This window comes from Arvicanthis niloticus, chromosome 6 (assembly GCF_011762505.2).
Source record: "Arvicanthis niloticus isolate mArvNil1 chromosome 6, mArvNil1.pat.X, whole genome shotgun sequence".
Classification (NCBI taxonomy): domain Eukaryota; kingdom Metazoa; phylum Chordata; class Mammalia; order Rodentia; family Muridae; genus Arvicanthis; species Arvicanthis niloticus.
This window is the reverse complement of record NC_047663.1, coordinates 15,557,380-15,572,922: the sequence shown is the minus strand read 5'-3', so window position 1 is coordinate 15,572,922 and position 15,543 is coordinate 15,557,380. Positions and strand designations below refer to the sequence as shown.

The following is a 15,543-nucleotide window of genomic DNA, read 5'->3' as shown; positions in this document are numbered from 1 at the left end:
TGAAACTGACACTCACTCAGGAGGCAGAGGCAGGAGGATCTTTATAAGTTCAACGCCAGCTTGGTCTACATAGTAAAACCCTGCCTCAAAACAAAATAAACAAACCCCACCAAAACAAAAATATCATCACATTTGCAATTTTGATTCTTTTAGCTACTGAGAGGCTTTTTTTTTCTTTTTTTTTTTTTTTAAATATAGTTCCTTGAGAAGCAAGATGCAGAGCCACATGGGAAAGATACAGTGTTAACAAGACAAAACCAAGTTTTTAGGCCCATGCCTTTACTGGGATATTCTGTAAGAAAATCAAGGCCAGGGAGAGTGAACAAACAGGTAAATAAAGTCAGTAGTAGTACCAAGGGTTCGTGAGTGCTCACGGAATGTTAGTAAAAGACTGAACTGACTTTACTACTCAGGAAAAATAAAAATATTTTATTATATTCATTCATTCATTCATTCATTTATTTATTTATGGCAAAGCTATGCCACTGTGTCCACAGGGAGGTCAGAGGCCAACCTGCAGTTGGTTCTCTCTTTCTACCACATGAGTTCCAGATAGCCAACTCAGGCTTTGTAGCAAGCACCTTTTACCCCAGTGACCCATCTCATGGCCCTAAAACCATGATTCTTTGATTCTACCGTTATGTTAGTGCCCCAGAGCAGTGTTAATCAAAGGATAGGCTACACACTGTATTGTTTTGTTACCTAGGTTGTAGATTGTAATGCATAAATTAAAAGCCCATGATTTCCTGCCATTTCTTCGAATGCTTGCAAATATTTTGGAATTTCATTTATAACTAAGGTTTTAGCATCTAGTCACAATAAAAAGGTCTATTACCATAGTGAATCTGACAGGGCAATCATAAATATTCAAAGTGATGGGCATAGTGGTGCATGCCTTTCATCCCAGCACTAGGAAAGCAGAGGCCAGTGGATCTCTGAGTTCAAAGTCAGTCTGGTCTACATAGTGAGTTCTAGAATAGCCAGATCAAGAAGACCCTGCTGCAGGTGGGGGACAGGGGAAGAGAAACCACCCCCTAAAAAAATTTCAAAGAAGCAACAAAGACACATATTAAATTTTTTTTGTATTATTCTAAACAAGTGGTAGCTAGTTCTTATTTAATTTACTCTATTAAATCTACCCCTAAAATGAATGAAGCAAGAATATTTCCCAAAGTCATCCCTGACCTCTATTACTTAGTTTTATTTTATTTTAACATTTAACACAGTATTTATTGCATATACTAATGAATGAAGAAAACAGAGCAGGTAGTATTTATTTGGAGACACTAAATTGAGTTACTCTGTGGATACGACAACTTTGTTGTCAGGATTCAAAGAAGCCATGGTCTGTTGTTCTACCACTACCCAATTGTCTTTACCAGAACCAGTGACAAAGACACACTGCTACTTTCCTCTACTTTCCTGATGATGAAGCTCCCTTTTCTCTTCCCTTCCTCCCTTGCTTCCTCAGAAGGCAATGCCAGTAAGTAATGAGGTTAGCAGAAAACAGGCAACTAGAGAGAAAATCAAAGAAAAGGATGCAAATATGGTACAAAAACCATGCAGTACAAACATGATCAGAAACCAAAGGATGGACAGGTCTGAATCTAGTAGAACTTCACGTTGGGAAAATTACAGAAAGTCAACCTCTGCTTGTTCCCTCATCTGTAGAAATAAATATATTATTTACCAGGAAGAAACTGTGAATACATGCAAAGAACAAAGAACAACACTTTACACACAGAACGTGCTACTGAGATGGTTGTCAGTCACTATTATCAGTTGTATGAATTGAACGGCAGCACAGAATTAGCCTGCTCAATCTCAACTTCTGGTCAAGCTATGGCCTCTGTAAACAGCCTTCTTGCCTGAGCACTTCTCATGCATACCTCTTTTTAACAGTTTAGTATTGGTTCCTGTTTAAGCAGAGTAAGTAAAATATATACTACTTCAAAGTAAAATATCTAATTTTCTTTCATACACTCTGATCAGTAAAAGTAAATTGTAGCTAGACATGGTGGCTCATGTTTACAATCCCAACACCAAAGAAGCAGAGGCAGGAAGAGCTGCTAGGCTACACTAGTAACTCAAGGCCAGCCTGGACTATCCATTGAGAACTCATCATAAATATAAATCAATATTGTAAATGTAAGAGAGTCCATATTCTTTCACATTATAAAAGCACATATATGTCCTCTTGTTTAGAACAGTATTTTCACATGTACTGCTTCAAAACTTACTTTAAAACTAAATGCAAGTTAGCAGAGAGCCGGGGATCTGTGAATTGTGTTGTTCTGTTGTTATGGTCAACGAAGTAAACTCTTCCTGTTGCGGTATTGCGGATCTCCCATCCAGGAGGCAAAGGACCGAGCTCTTCACAATTGATGTTGCTAAGATCCCTGCAAACAAACATACAGCAGAAAGACCTCATTACTGGGCTTGCTGAGCCAAGCAAGTGTATGTGACACAGAACAATTCCATGAAGTCTGAGAAAAATGTATTGTTTCAGAAACTTGAGATATTCAGCTGGAATCTGTAATTCCCAATGGCTTCCCAAACTTGCACATTCAATACCCAATCCCTAAATGGCTCAGAACTTATCACACAGTCTGGCTTTTAGTAAGTTCCTAGGCTTTAATGTAATACACATTTTAAATTCATACAGAGCAATCACACTACTTGCCAATATAAACTACACTTCAATATTTGTTTGACAGAAAGTATTGTTTTATAAGCATCAATGATCTAAGAAAATTCTATTCAATATTTTCTTTCTTTACTATATTATAAAGTTGGTGTAAACAAATGTGCATGCAATGAGTGATTGTATGTTCTCCAACAAAGCAAAACTGAAAACATTACTAAAATCCTGATCCTGGAAATAATCATAACTTTTTTGGGGGGAGGGGCGGGGGGTTGAGACAGGGTTTCTCTGTGTAGCCCTGGCTGTCCTGGAACTCACTCGGTAGACCAGGCTGGCCTCAAACTCAGAAATCCACCTGCCTCTGCCTCCCAAGTGCTGGGATTAAAGGCGTGCGCCACCACCGCCCAGCTCATAACTTTTTTCTTAACTAACTATGTTGTTTTAAATTTTGAAGTCTATAAACTTCATGAAGAAAAACCTGGTAAGGATACTTAAGAAAAATGCTTTAAGGCTTCTTGCAACAACAAAGAAAAGCTCAAGTTCGTTTAACAGACAAGGCCATTGTTACTGTATCACACACTATAAGGCTGCACAGAATCATACAGAACACAGCTGAACACACTGAGGTGGCTGGTGGGCTAGGGTGCCCTCCCCAATCTTGTCCAGCACTGCAGATTTTCATCCTCTGTCCTGCTAGATCACCACCTACTACAGAAAGAGACCATCCCATCCCAGAGTGTCCAAGTTACTGGAGGCTGCAGGCAAAGACGTACAGTGTCCACTGAGACCATTTCCAGCTCTTGGAGATTTCTTCAAATAGTGATTCTGATTTCTGCTTAAAATGATCCTGGACATTCCTTTGCTGCAGAACAACTAAAGCTTGCAAACCACTACAGAAGATGCAAAGCAAACCTCTAAGAACCTTCAATTCACAAGGAAGAACTGACTTGGTTCTGTTCAACAGAGAACTGACTCCCTGCTGGGTCAGTCATGTGGGACTTGAGTGGTAGCTGGGGAGGTGGAGGGCAGCACCAAGACTGGGGAAGAAGTCCTAGAACTTCTCAAAGCTGAGAGCTCAGAAGGGTGAGGCAATTCTAGAAAAACTTCCCAAATTCCCATCGTAGGTCCAGAGAATGACAACTAATAAAGATCAAGTAACATACCAGGTATGGTGGCATATAACAGTAATCCCAGCACTCAGAGGCTGAGGAAATAGAAATAGCAAGTTCAAGCCCAGCCTGAGCTATATACCAAGATTGTGTCATCTAAACAAAACAAAACAAAACAAACAAACAAACAAACAAAAAAAAAACCACACACACACACACACACACCTTTAAACCCAGCAGAAGCAGGTGAATTTCTGTATATTCTATGTCAGCCAGAGCTACATAATGAACCTACCTCAAAAAATCAAGCTAAACAATACAACATAATACACCAAACTCAAGTAAGAACCTTATACAGCCTAAGGTCAATAAAGACTATAGAAGTGACCACAGTGTGATAGCTACTATCAACAGTAAGCCACAGAATTAGAGCTCTAAGCATAAAGAGAATATAGGGTATTATGTTTAAGATGGTTAAACAAGGGCTGGAGAGATAGCTTAGTAGTTAAGGACACTGGGGGCTCTCCCAATGGAACTGGGTTTGACCCCCAGCACCTACATGGTAGGTAGCTCACAACCATCTGTAATGTCAGTTCTAGGGAATCCAATGCCCTCTCTAGCCTCCATGGGCACCAGACATGCTTGTGGTACACAAATATACATGCAGGCAAAAAAAAAAAAAAAATCCATATACACAAAATGAATAAAAATTTAAAAACGAACTATCTGGTATAAAAATGATATATGAACAACAGGAGATAAAAGCTAAACAATAAAGTGCTTGCTTTGCATGTACAAGACCTGGGTTTGAACTCTAGCACTGCAGATTTAAAAGAAATATAAAAATAACAAAAGAGGCATATAATTGCATAAAATTGTTATAGAGAAAAGCTTATTTAAAAGGAACAAGTGGCTTTTCTTAGATCAAACTTTTAGTAGTAGAAAACAATTACAAAAACCAAAGTACAATTCTACTATTGATATAATATAGAATTTACATACTTATATTTTATATTTTAAATTTTATATAATTTTACTTAGAATGTATAAATCTACAGTGACAATGAAAAGTACCAATTAAAAGAATAAAACACCAGAAATGATTTTTATGTTCAAGTAGAGAATAACTAACAAAAAAAATGAAAAGTTGGACAGCTTTATACAAAACAATACAAGTCTGCATTTTAAGACGTCAGTCAGTATGCAACAGAATGAACTACAGGAATTAGAGAGAGTTGCAAACCATTACCACATAGGACTTCTAAGACACTGGCTATTGAGAAACCCTGTCTCAAAAAACAAGCAAAACAGAACAAAAAGACACTGGCTATTGGAGTACTGTGGGCATCTTTAAGCAGAGCTAAGCTGGATACACTACACAGACAAGCTCTTTTTCTTCCTCCCTTTTTTTTTTTTGGTTATTGTTTGGTTTTTTGAGACAGGGTTTTTTTTATGTAGTCTTGGCTATACAGGAACTCACTCTAATAGACCAGGCTGCCCTTAAACTCAGAGATCTACCATAGACAAGCTCTTCAAAGCAGCCCATTATACTACTTTACTGGTATCTTTAAAGAGACTCAGCAGACTTATCTAGGGTTTTTAATGCCTGATTTAAGCATATAAAAAGGAATATAACCTCCCTTGAAAGAGACACATTTGCTAAATGATGCTCCAAAACAAAAGACAAACTACAACTTTTAAAGATAACTGGGGCATATAGACAAAGAAAAATAATACAGGACATTGTTAATTTAATATCTTATTCAAACATAGATGTCATCACTCCACAAAAAACTTGTGCTGTTATTTGAGACAGACTCTCACTATGTATGCTAGGCTAGCCTAAAACTTGTGATCTTCTGCCTCCTGTGTCCTGAGTGCTAGAATTACATATGGACATCATAACCCCACTGGGCCTTCAACATAAAACGTGCTCTGCTTTGTTTTGTTTTTTTCTTTTTGAGATAGGGTCTCATTATGAAGCCCTGACTGGCCTGGACCTTGCAATGTAGCTATGGAGACCAGGCAAACCTTAAACTTACGGATATCTGGGTCTACTGCTTCTGCTTCCTGAGTTCTGAAATTAAAGGCGTACCCAACTATGCTTCACTTTTGTCTACATTTTATAATTTATTGGGGGAGCGCACACAATTTAACAAAACCTTGAATCATAAACTTTAGGTCTTTAGGTTTCTTTCAGTGAACTTAATAATAAAATAAATATAAAACTCCCCCTCGACTACTGCTTCCTAAAAATTGTTCATTTTATTAAAAGAGAGAGGAGGAGGAGAGAACACTACCATTGTGGAGACACAGAAATGGCAAACTTGGTAGAATAACTAATGACAGCCCATTTTCTGAGTTGTCACCCTCAAAAGCTTCTAATTCTAAACTCTCTAACAAAGTAAAATGTTTTCATTATAGTTATTTTATTTATAAGATACAGTATTAGCCAGGCAGTAGTGGCGCATGCCTTTAATCCCAGCACCTGGGAGGCAGAGGCAGGCGGATTTCTGAGTTCGAGGCCAGCCTGGTCTACAGAGTGAGTTCCAGGACAGCCAGGGCTACACAGAGAAACCCTGTCTCAAAAAACAAACAAACAAACAAAAAAACCCAAAACAAACAAACAAAAAGCCCCAGTCCAGTCAGCCCCATCTGTTTTTGATTCAACTACATAAAAGAGGTTTGGATATAAGCTTTAGGAAGATTTCTTGATCTCCCTGCTTCCCGACAAACTGTTTGCCTTGTTTTTTGGATCTGATTGGTGTATCGTATATAAAACCTCCTCATTACATAAATGTGTTTGTATACCACAAAGTTGATTCCAATTAAAATACAAGGTTTTCTTTCTTTCTTTTTTTTTTTTTTTTTGTAGGTTTGGCTAGACTACTTGGTACTTAGTATATGGCTCACTAGAAAATAACTCAAAATAACTAATGTCTGAAAACCTCATTATTTGTAATATAAAAGTATTCAAAATTGTAATAGCTTACTGGGTAGTGTGGGCACTCGGGAGGCTGAGGGAGAATCACTTTAGCTCATGATGGGCCTAAGCAAGACCAAGGCCCCCACCTCAGAGCACCGACAGGTCAGGTGGTAAACGGCAGTGACCTAACTAACGCACCATCCTCCCTTCCTCTTCTTCCCGTCTTAGCCTTTCAGTGCTAGCACTACGCTGTGTGTGATGATGACATGCAGCTTCTACCGCTTTTCCCCGTCCCCACTGCTCTTTTGTTTTTTTAAAAGGGTATACTTGCTTGTTGTTCCTGAAATTACTTTTTCAGAGTCTACAGATAACATATTTTGCTCCACCCTTTTTAGCAGGGGTGCTGAAGGAAAAGGAGTCCAAGACTAGCAGGGAGCTAGGGTCAGACCATAGATAGTATCTAGACTTCTACTAAGTGTCAAGCTCAAACACTATCGGGAAGAACCAAACTTTAATATAAACTGCTTTTAGCAGTTAATTTTTATTTATTTGTTTCTTTTGTTTCTAGCCCCATCTCACTAGAAGTTAATTATTTTTAAATGAGAAAATCCTGGGTGAAATGGATAGTCATGGTTGGTGTGATGAGGACTTAAGGACCAAGAACAGTAGCTCACACCTTTAATCACAGCACTTAGGTGGTGGATGTTTATGAGTTTGAGGCCGGTGTGGTCTACATAAGAAGTCCAGGCTGGTCAGAGCTATAGAGTAAGACCTAGTCAAAAAACAAAAACAAAAACCAAACAAACAAAAAAACCCAATAATATTTAAGATATGGTCTTACCTAGGCACTCGTGGATCATGCCACGTGCTCACACCCGTCTGAGTATGTAAGAAATATACCTGACCCTGCTGCGTTGTCCTCTGTTCTGTAAAATAAAGAAATAGTGAAAACATACTCAGCTTTTCATATTCAATCAAACACCATTACAATGGATAATAAATACTTTAATATGATTAAAAAATCTCCCAATCTCAAAATTGTCAGTTTATTTTCTTCCCCCCCAAAAAAGCTTCATAAATTATTTATTCAGACAGCAGATCTCTATGAGTTTTGAGGCAAGTCTGGTTTATATAGTGAGTTCTAAGACAATCAGGTCTACTTAGTTAGACCTGTCTCAAAACAAAATAAATCATTTGTTCAATCTCTGGAAACAATTTTATAAATGGTGGTGAGGTATAGTCAGTACCCCAAAAGCAAGCAGACAACTCAGAGGAAGAGGCTAGCCACTTTAAAAAATGTTTCAACAGAGCTTTTTAAAAATTTTGAAAGACTTTTAGGCTAATGTTTTTTTTTTTTAACTATGGCAATTTTATACCCAAATTTGTGATTTCTCTTTTCTTAACAAAGATATATTCAAGATTCTCCCTGGACTGCAAGCAAGGTGTCACAAACTTGCAATCTCAGCATGCAGGAGGCAGAGGCAGTGAGACAGCAAGTCCAAGTCTAGCCTGGACTACCTGTCAAAACTCCAGGCTATCTAGGGTATAAAATAAAGACCCTAATGTAAACAAAACACATCACATAGTCATAAAACTCATTTAAAAGCTGGGCAGTGGTGGCGCACGCCTTTAATCCCAGCACTTGGGAGGCAGAGGCAGGCAGATTTCTGAGTTCGAGGCCAGCCTGGTCTACAGAGTAAGTGCCAGGACAGCCAGGGCTACACAGAGAAACCCTGTCTCAAAAAAACCTCATTTAAAAAGCACAAGGGAAATTCATGCACTGAGGGGAGAATAAAAAAATGTATGATGAGCTCAAAGCCTAGAAGGATATAGAGAAGCCAAGGTGAAAAAAAAGTAAAAGAGCTTTTTCAAGTGTTACATTTCAGTTTTACATGGAAACTCATTTTAACAAAACACATTGAGAATGCCAATGTATCTACTGCTGACGTCACAGCACACTGTATCTATAGAGCTGCAATGAAGTCAATGAACAACTTCCACCTAAGGACAGCTTCAAGGGCCAGAAGAAGCTCACTGACTATTTGCCTGCCTTCAATACCAAACACTTAGAAAAAAACCCAAAACTGACAACAGCTGCAATAATTTCAGCCTTGGTAGCTACTTTATTCCCATTTTATTTTTATAAAAGAACATCTGAACTCAAATCACACACATGGTAAAAATATAATTCCCCTTTACTCCAAATAACCATGGAAATTAACACTTGCTTTTTATGTCAAACATAGACACTTCACTGGAGATTATATGTCATTTCTCGCAACAAACCTACATGGTTGTTACTATTATTCTTCACATTTTACAGAGGATAAATCTAGGTTTTCAGGGGTTAAATAATATGATTGGTGTCAAGGTAAAGCCAGGTCTGTTTTGCATGCTGGAATTGCTCACTGCAGGGCAAGCCAGCTGATGGGACATAGCAGTGAGATGAAACTTTTTCAAAATAAGAGGCTAAAATTTATTTTAAAATAAAACTATAATCATTTGTTTACAAAATAGTTTATATATATATTCTATAGTAAAAATAAAATTACTTAGAAAATGTAATTCCCAATTTTGATCTTTAGGTGTCACTATCATACCATCTATAGTATTACGCAGAAAAGGAAGTCAGTATCTGTCCCAAAAGTCACACTAGAGCTGGGCGGTGGTGACGCACGCCTTTAATCCCAGCACTTGGGAGGCAGAGGCAGGCGGATTTCTGAGTTCGAGGCCAGCCTGGTCTACAGAGTGAGTTCCAGGACAGCTAAGGCTACACAGAGAAACCCTGTCTCGAAAAACAAAAAAAACAAAAACAAAACAAAACAAAAAAAGTCACACTAGAGGTCTAAGATGAGCCTGTACAATAGCATTGCTACTCCTTTGCAAAGTAGTCTCATTTCATTCCGTAAGCCTCCTATAATAACTGTGTGATTCACATCTACCACATTTTATTATGAATGAGCATACAAGCTAAGGTTCATAAACCTTCATTACCTACGGCCAACCTGTTGCTTAGAGAGCCTTCTAATCATTACAGACTTTTTAAAATTGGAGATTATATTTACTTTCACATAGAATCCCTAAACCTTTATGAGCCCCCCTCCACTGTCTAGTGTAGTATGTTTCTCCTAAGACCATTTCACAGATGAACGACAGGGCCTTGATCAGGTTAGCATCCTAGGCCTAATTAACTTTCAGATATTAGTATTCTAAAGTACAGCATGGTGGCACATACTTATAACCACATTGTGTGATGAGTGGGCAGAGAAAGGAAAACCAGGAGTTCAAGGGTTGTCTGTCTGCACTGTGAGGCAGCCTGGGCTGTAAAGACCATATCTCAAAACAGACAACAATTTTTTAAAAAGTTAATTCTCTAGCTGAGTGGTGGTGGCTCACTCCTTTAATCCCAGCACTCAGGAGGCAGAGGCACGCATATCTCTGAGTTGGAGGTCAGCCTGGTCTACAGAGAGAGAGAGCTCCAGGACAGCCAAGGCAACACAGAGAAACCCTGTCTCAAAAAAAAAAAAAAAAAAAAAAAAAAAAAAAAAAAAATCAAACCCAAATAGTTAGTTCTCTGATGTTCTTAGAGCAAGGTGAATGTTCCCTCTGCTATTACCATACCATAGCCTTCTGGTAGGTCTGGAGGAGTATGTAAGTGTGTTCTGCTCATGTAATTTCTATGTCGCTGGGACCTGACTCTTCTCTCTGCTAGTCTGGGGTCTGAAGACTGTCCACACGTTGCACCATTTGTTCCAGTAATTGGAGTATTCTCATCCACAAAGCAGCTAAGAGGTCTGCCAGGACTAGAATATTCTGATGCCGGTCTATTGAAAAGTGAGAAGGGGAAAAGTCACCAATTTAGGAAGCAAAACCAGAGGTCTCTAGACAACATATACACTATAGTGAAAATATAGTAAATCAGGCAAGAAAATTAGATTAAAAAAAAACAACACAATTTCAATTAAGTTTTAGAAATATCCATACATTCTCGTATGTGTGCTACTGGGTCACTTAAGCACAAGGACTTAGACCTGATTTCCACCATTTTCCCTCCCACACGACTTTTCACCTCCACTCCTTTAATTTGCCAAGTCATGTGACCTTTAGTCCTTGGAAACAGTACCTCTTGCTAGGTATGGCTCTTTGTCATTCAAAACAGTTTATGCTTAAACATCGCCTCCTGGGACATCTTCTAATGTAAAGACCTCACCCTGCAATTTGATAGCAAAGAGTTCCCAACTTATAATGGTACAACTCAGAAGTTTTGTTGGTTTTGTTTTTTGGGAAAAGACCACATTCTAGTCCAGGCTGGCCATGATCCACAGCAATCCATTTGCCTCAGCCTCTTGAGAGCCAGGGCTGTAGGCATGAGTCACCACATACAGCTCTCAATTTGTCATTTCTTGACCTTATAATAGTCAAAAGCCATCAGCAGTTAGTCAAAAGTGCACTTTAAAATTTTGTTTTTCAGGGCTAGTGAGTGATAGATATACCTGGTATAGAGATCTTCCAACTACTAGGTAACAGCCTAAAGCTAACAGCTCCCAGTCAACTACCTCATCAGGAGGGTAAGTAATGGCTACTCTATAGCATACCTCATTGTTAAGCTATATGTAATAAAATATGCATATTAAACCTAACATTTTCACTTTTAACTTCATTGGACAGAATCCCAATCATTAAGTCAAGAAGCACTGTACACTGCCTTAGTTCCTCAATCCAGCAATAAGTTATCTCTGGTATTATTTACACCTGTATTTGTTCATTGTCGTCTACAATATTCCTGGAAGGAGAGAAGTTTAGGTGGCTTATTCTCTATTATAATAGCCATATCACTCTGTTATTAACAAGTACGGAGTAATAGTGCCTTAATAAATGTTATCAAATAAAGAAGCTAATCTGTCTCATCAAGGAATTTCTGTTCTCTAAAGTAACCTTCAAAAACAATTGGTTTTGCTCCTGCTATGATAGCATTAGATAGGAAACCTAGGGCGTCACTGAGGCTAGGAAAGTTCTCTACCATGGAGCTGTACTTCCTGCCCCAAAATTCATTTTCTTTATTTTTTTGATGCAGGGTCTCACTTCATAGCAATTCTCCTGCTTCAGCCTCCTGAGCAATGGGATTAGAAGTGTAAACCATCACGCCTAAATTAAAAGCTCTTTTTTAAAATACCTATCTCTATGTCAGTTTTTGTCAGTATGTGTGTATCATATGAGTGTTTAGTCCCTTGCCAGAAGAGGACAACAGATTCCTTGGGACTGGAGATACAGACAATCATAAGCCACCACGTAGATGCTGGGAATCAGATCTGAGTCCTCTGTAAGAGCAGCTAGTGCTTTCACCTATCAAAACTCTCTCCAGCCCTAAAAGCTCAATTTCAAACTATTATTTTATTAAAGGGGAAAAAAAAGCTTTACATACATGTTGAAATTAATGATGAGTTAAAGGAAAGCAGGCTTCGCTTAAACACTGATATAAACATAAATTCAGTTATGCTCTTATAATAAAAATAGGTTCGTCAGCTTAACTGATACTCTAGGCAACTTGTATGAGAAATAATTCTAACTTTGAACTGAGGATTTTTTTTAAAAGAGAACACAATAGTTCATGACACCTCAGCCTAAACAAAGAAATGGAGGCAACTAATGAATGCTGATAGCAGGAGAAACAGTCTTGCCTAGGGAAGAGCACATCAGTTGGCTATCTATTACCAAATGGTCAGTCTTAAAAACATACATACAAGTAACAGTATATGGACTGGGTGGGTCATATTTTTCTATTTAGGAGTATATACTTATATATAGCAACATTTTTTAAGGTGACAAATTTGAAAGAAGAATGTGGGGATAGCACATGGGAGGGTCTGGAGGAAAGAAAGAAAATGGGAAATGATAAATAATTGTTTAAAAGTTTTAAAATGGCAAGGCTTTAATCAGACATTCATAATGTAATAAAACACTTTCTGAGCTAGGTGTGGTGGCATGCACATATAATCACAGCACTTGGGAGGATGAAGCAGGACAACAACAGAGGGAGGGAGGGAGGGAGGGAAGGAAGGAGAGAGGGAAGAAAAGGAAGGCAAAGCAAACAAGCTTGATTTCAGTAAGTTAAACAATCCTTAATAAACAAAAGCAGATACAGCTAATAAAAACCATTTAATAATTTATTCTGAGTGTCAGGCCTGTACAGGAATCACCAGGGGAACCGATAAAACACTAGCAGAGATATAGCATTTCAGCTTTATTCTTACTTGTAAACAAACGGGAGTACAGAGGAGATAGAGCACTCACCTTACTTATTTTCAGCTGCTTTAAAAGCACTCCTTTTCAGTTTCCAACAACTACTTTGCATCCTGATGCCTCTACACAGGAAGCACCACAAAGACAGGGGCTCTATCTACCTACCACCTGTCAAGATCTACTTCAGACTTTTCCTCTGCAAGGCTACCATCTCCTCCCCACTCACTCTCAGATATTCACCTTCCATATGGTTTCCTTGATCATATACCTTACTTAGCCATGATCTAAAAACATCCCGCTACGGGAATCTTGAATAAATAGTTCATAACAGCCATTACTATTTAAATGAAAACTAATGACAACAAGAAACAAAATAACTATGTAACCTAGACATTGATTTGGTTCAGTATTTACTGAACACCACTGAAGACTATGGATATACAAAGAATTGACCTGTGAAACATCTTTGTTGACCATTATTTCTTTTAAAAAGTAATAGTAGCCAGGCATGGTAGCACATTCCTTTAATCCCACCCCTGGGGAGGCAGAAACAGATGGATCTCTATGAGTTTGAGGCCAGCTTGCTCTACACATATGATTTCCAGGACAACCAGGGCTATCTATGTAAAGAGACAGTGTCTCAAAAACTAAAACAAGTCATTGTACTTCAAATATAATTGTTGTCATTACATTATAAAACAGAATTTAAATATATTTTAAAAATAATAATAGTACTCACTCTAAGACCTAATGGTTTATACCAGTATAAAGCAATGGGAAATCAAATAACAGGAAAGGCTAGCACAGACCATAGAAAATACTTGTATGATTTTACCGTGTTGGGCGTTCCCACTGTGTAGTTCTTGTTATGTGGTTTAGATACTGGATTCTTCCAGAGGCAGTCCGCCTTTCTTCCCAACTGCAATTAAAGCATGGAGAAACAGGGTATTAATGGGTGTCAGCCGGAAGTGAGACTTGGACTGTTCTCCCCACAGCCACTAAGTCAGAAAGGCTTTTTTTTTTTTTTTTTTTAAATCACAAACCATAGAAGACAATCTCAGAGATAATTCATAGAGCCTGCTACTTTTTTTCAACTTGCATTAGAACTGCACAATGGTGTTTACAGAACTTTGAGCTATTTTTTGTTGAGGTCATATTTTTCTTATCAGCTAAACTGAGAACTTTAAAAAACTTTAGTAACACTTAAATTGACAATAATTTTACAAGAATTTTGTGGTATACGCCTGAACTGACACATTAATCATAAAATTCATCAAATTTTATAGCAATTAAGCAAATGATCAAGGATTAGAATCCAGTCTAGAAAATATTTAATCCCTTGTAATTTTAAAAATTAAACTTTACTAGGAAATCTCTTTACATCTAAAAGCTCTTGAAAGTAGTTAAACCTATTGAAACTCAATTTTTAAAACTGTATTTCCTTATTCTACATACATGGATGTTTTGTCTGTCTATCTGTGCATCATGTTCATACCTAGTGCCTTCAGAGGCTACAGTATTCCATCACCTGGAACTGGAACTGAAGGTAAAGAAGGTTGGAAGTCAACATGTGGGTGTTGGGAACTGAAGCTGGGTTCTCTGGAAGAGCAGCCAGTGATCTTAACTTCTGAGCCATCTCTTTAGTCCTCTAAACTAATTTTTAAAAATAAAAGTAGCATTTGTCCCTAAATTCTTTATGCCATTTAATCTAAAGAAATACCCAAATGACTGTGGAAATGTGGTTATATTCCTCCTGTGGTTATAATTACAATACAATAATAATCAGCAAGAAAAGATTAGTTATGCCTCAACACTGGTATATTGCCTCAATATTGATTAGTTGATCTTTAACTTTCCTGTGAAAAACACCACAGACTTCCTCGTTTTCAAAAAAGAATTAACAGACTTATCAAGAAGCTAAAACTAACAGCTAGAGAATGGCTCAGTGGTTAGAACACTTGCCGCCCGCACTCCTAGAGGGCCTAAGTTCAGCTCCAGTACCCACATCAGTCAGGTAGCTCACAACCATCTAAGTCCAAGTCCAATAAGCACATAAACACATGTACAGACATATATGTCTACACATAATTTAAACATTTTTAAAAGCTAAAACAATCTACAGTTATTTTTACCAACTAAAAATGTGTATGTTTACTTATTACATGTACATATTTACCTGAATATGTGTGGGAGTGCACAGGGATATAGGTCTGAGGGCAAATTGTAGGAACTGTTCTATCCTTCCACTTTGCAGGTATGGGGCTCACACTGTCAGGCTTGGTGGCAAGCACTTTATCTCCTGAGCCATCTCACTAGCCCCTATACTGATTTTCAAACTGATTTTATAGTTTACTTTTATTTATGTGTAGTACCCAAGAAGAGGGAATCAGATCACCTGGAGCTGAAGTTACAGATGGCTACCAGACTTGGGTGTCGAGAACTGAATTCACATTCTCTCCAAGAGCAGCACATGTTCTTAACATGGTTTATATCTGCAGTACCAACTGATTTGTCTTTGAGAATTATTTTTATGTACCTGTGTGCATATATACATGTATATGTTCATGTGTATTTAAGTCCCCAAGGAGAGAAGATAAGGATGTTAGATCTCTTGGAACTGAGAT

At 37.9% G+C, this 15,543-nt stretch overlaps 1 protein-coding gene across 2 annotated transcripts in view; it reads right to left on the bottom strand.

Annotated features, from left to right (window-relative positions):
* The window catches only part of Smurf2 (SMAD specific E3 ubiquitin protein ligase 2), a 100,208-nt gene that overhangs the window by 22,591 nt on the left and 62,074 nt on the right, over positions 1 to 15,543 (bottom strand). For both annotated transcript variants that reach the window (XM_034505279.2, XM_076935589.1), the window contains 4 exons: positions 13,755 to 13,838; positions 10,301 to 10,503; positions 7,521 to 7,605; positions 2,241 to 2,399 (listed from right to left, as the gene is read on the bottom strand). In XM_034505279.2, coding sequence (XP_034361170.1) covers positions 2,241 to 2,399; positions 7,521 to 7,605; positions 10,301 to 10,503; positions 13,755 to 13,838 — 531 coding nt within the window. The remainder of the gene's footprint in view (positions 1 to 2,240; positions 2,400 to 7,520; positions 7,606 to 10,300; positions 10,504 to 13,754; positions 13,839 to 15,543) is intronic.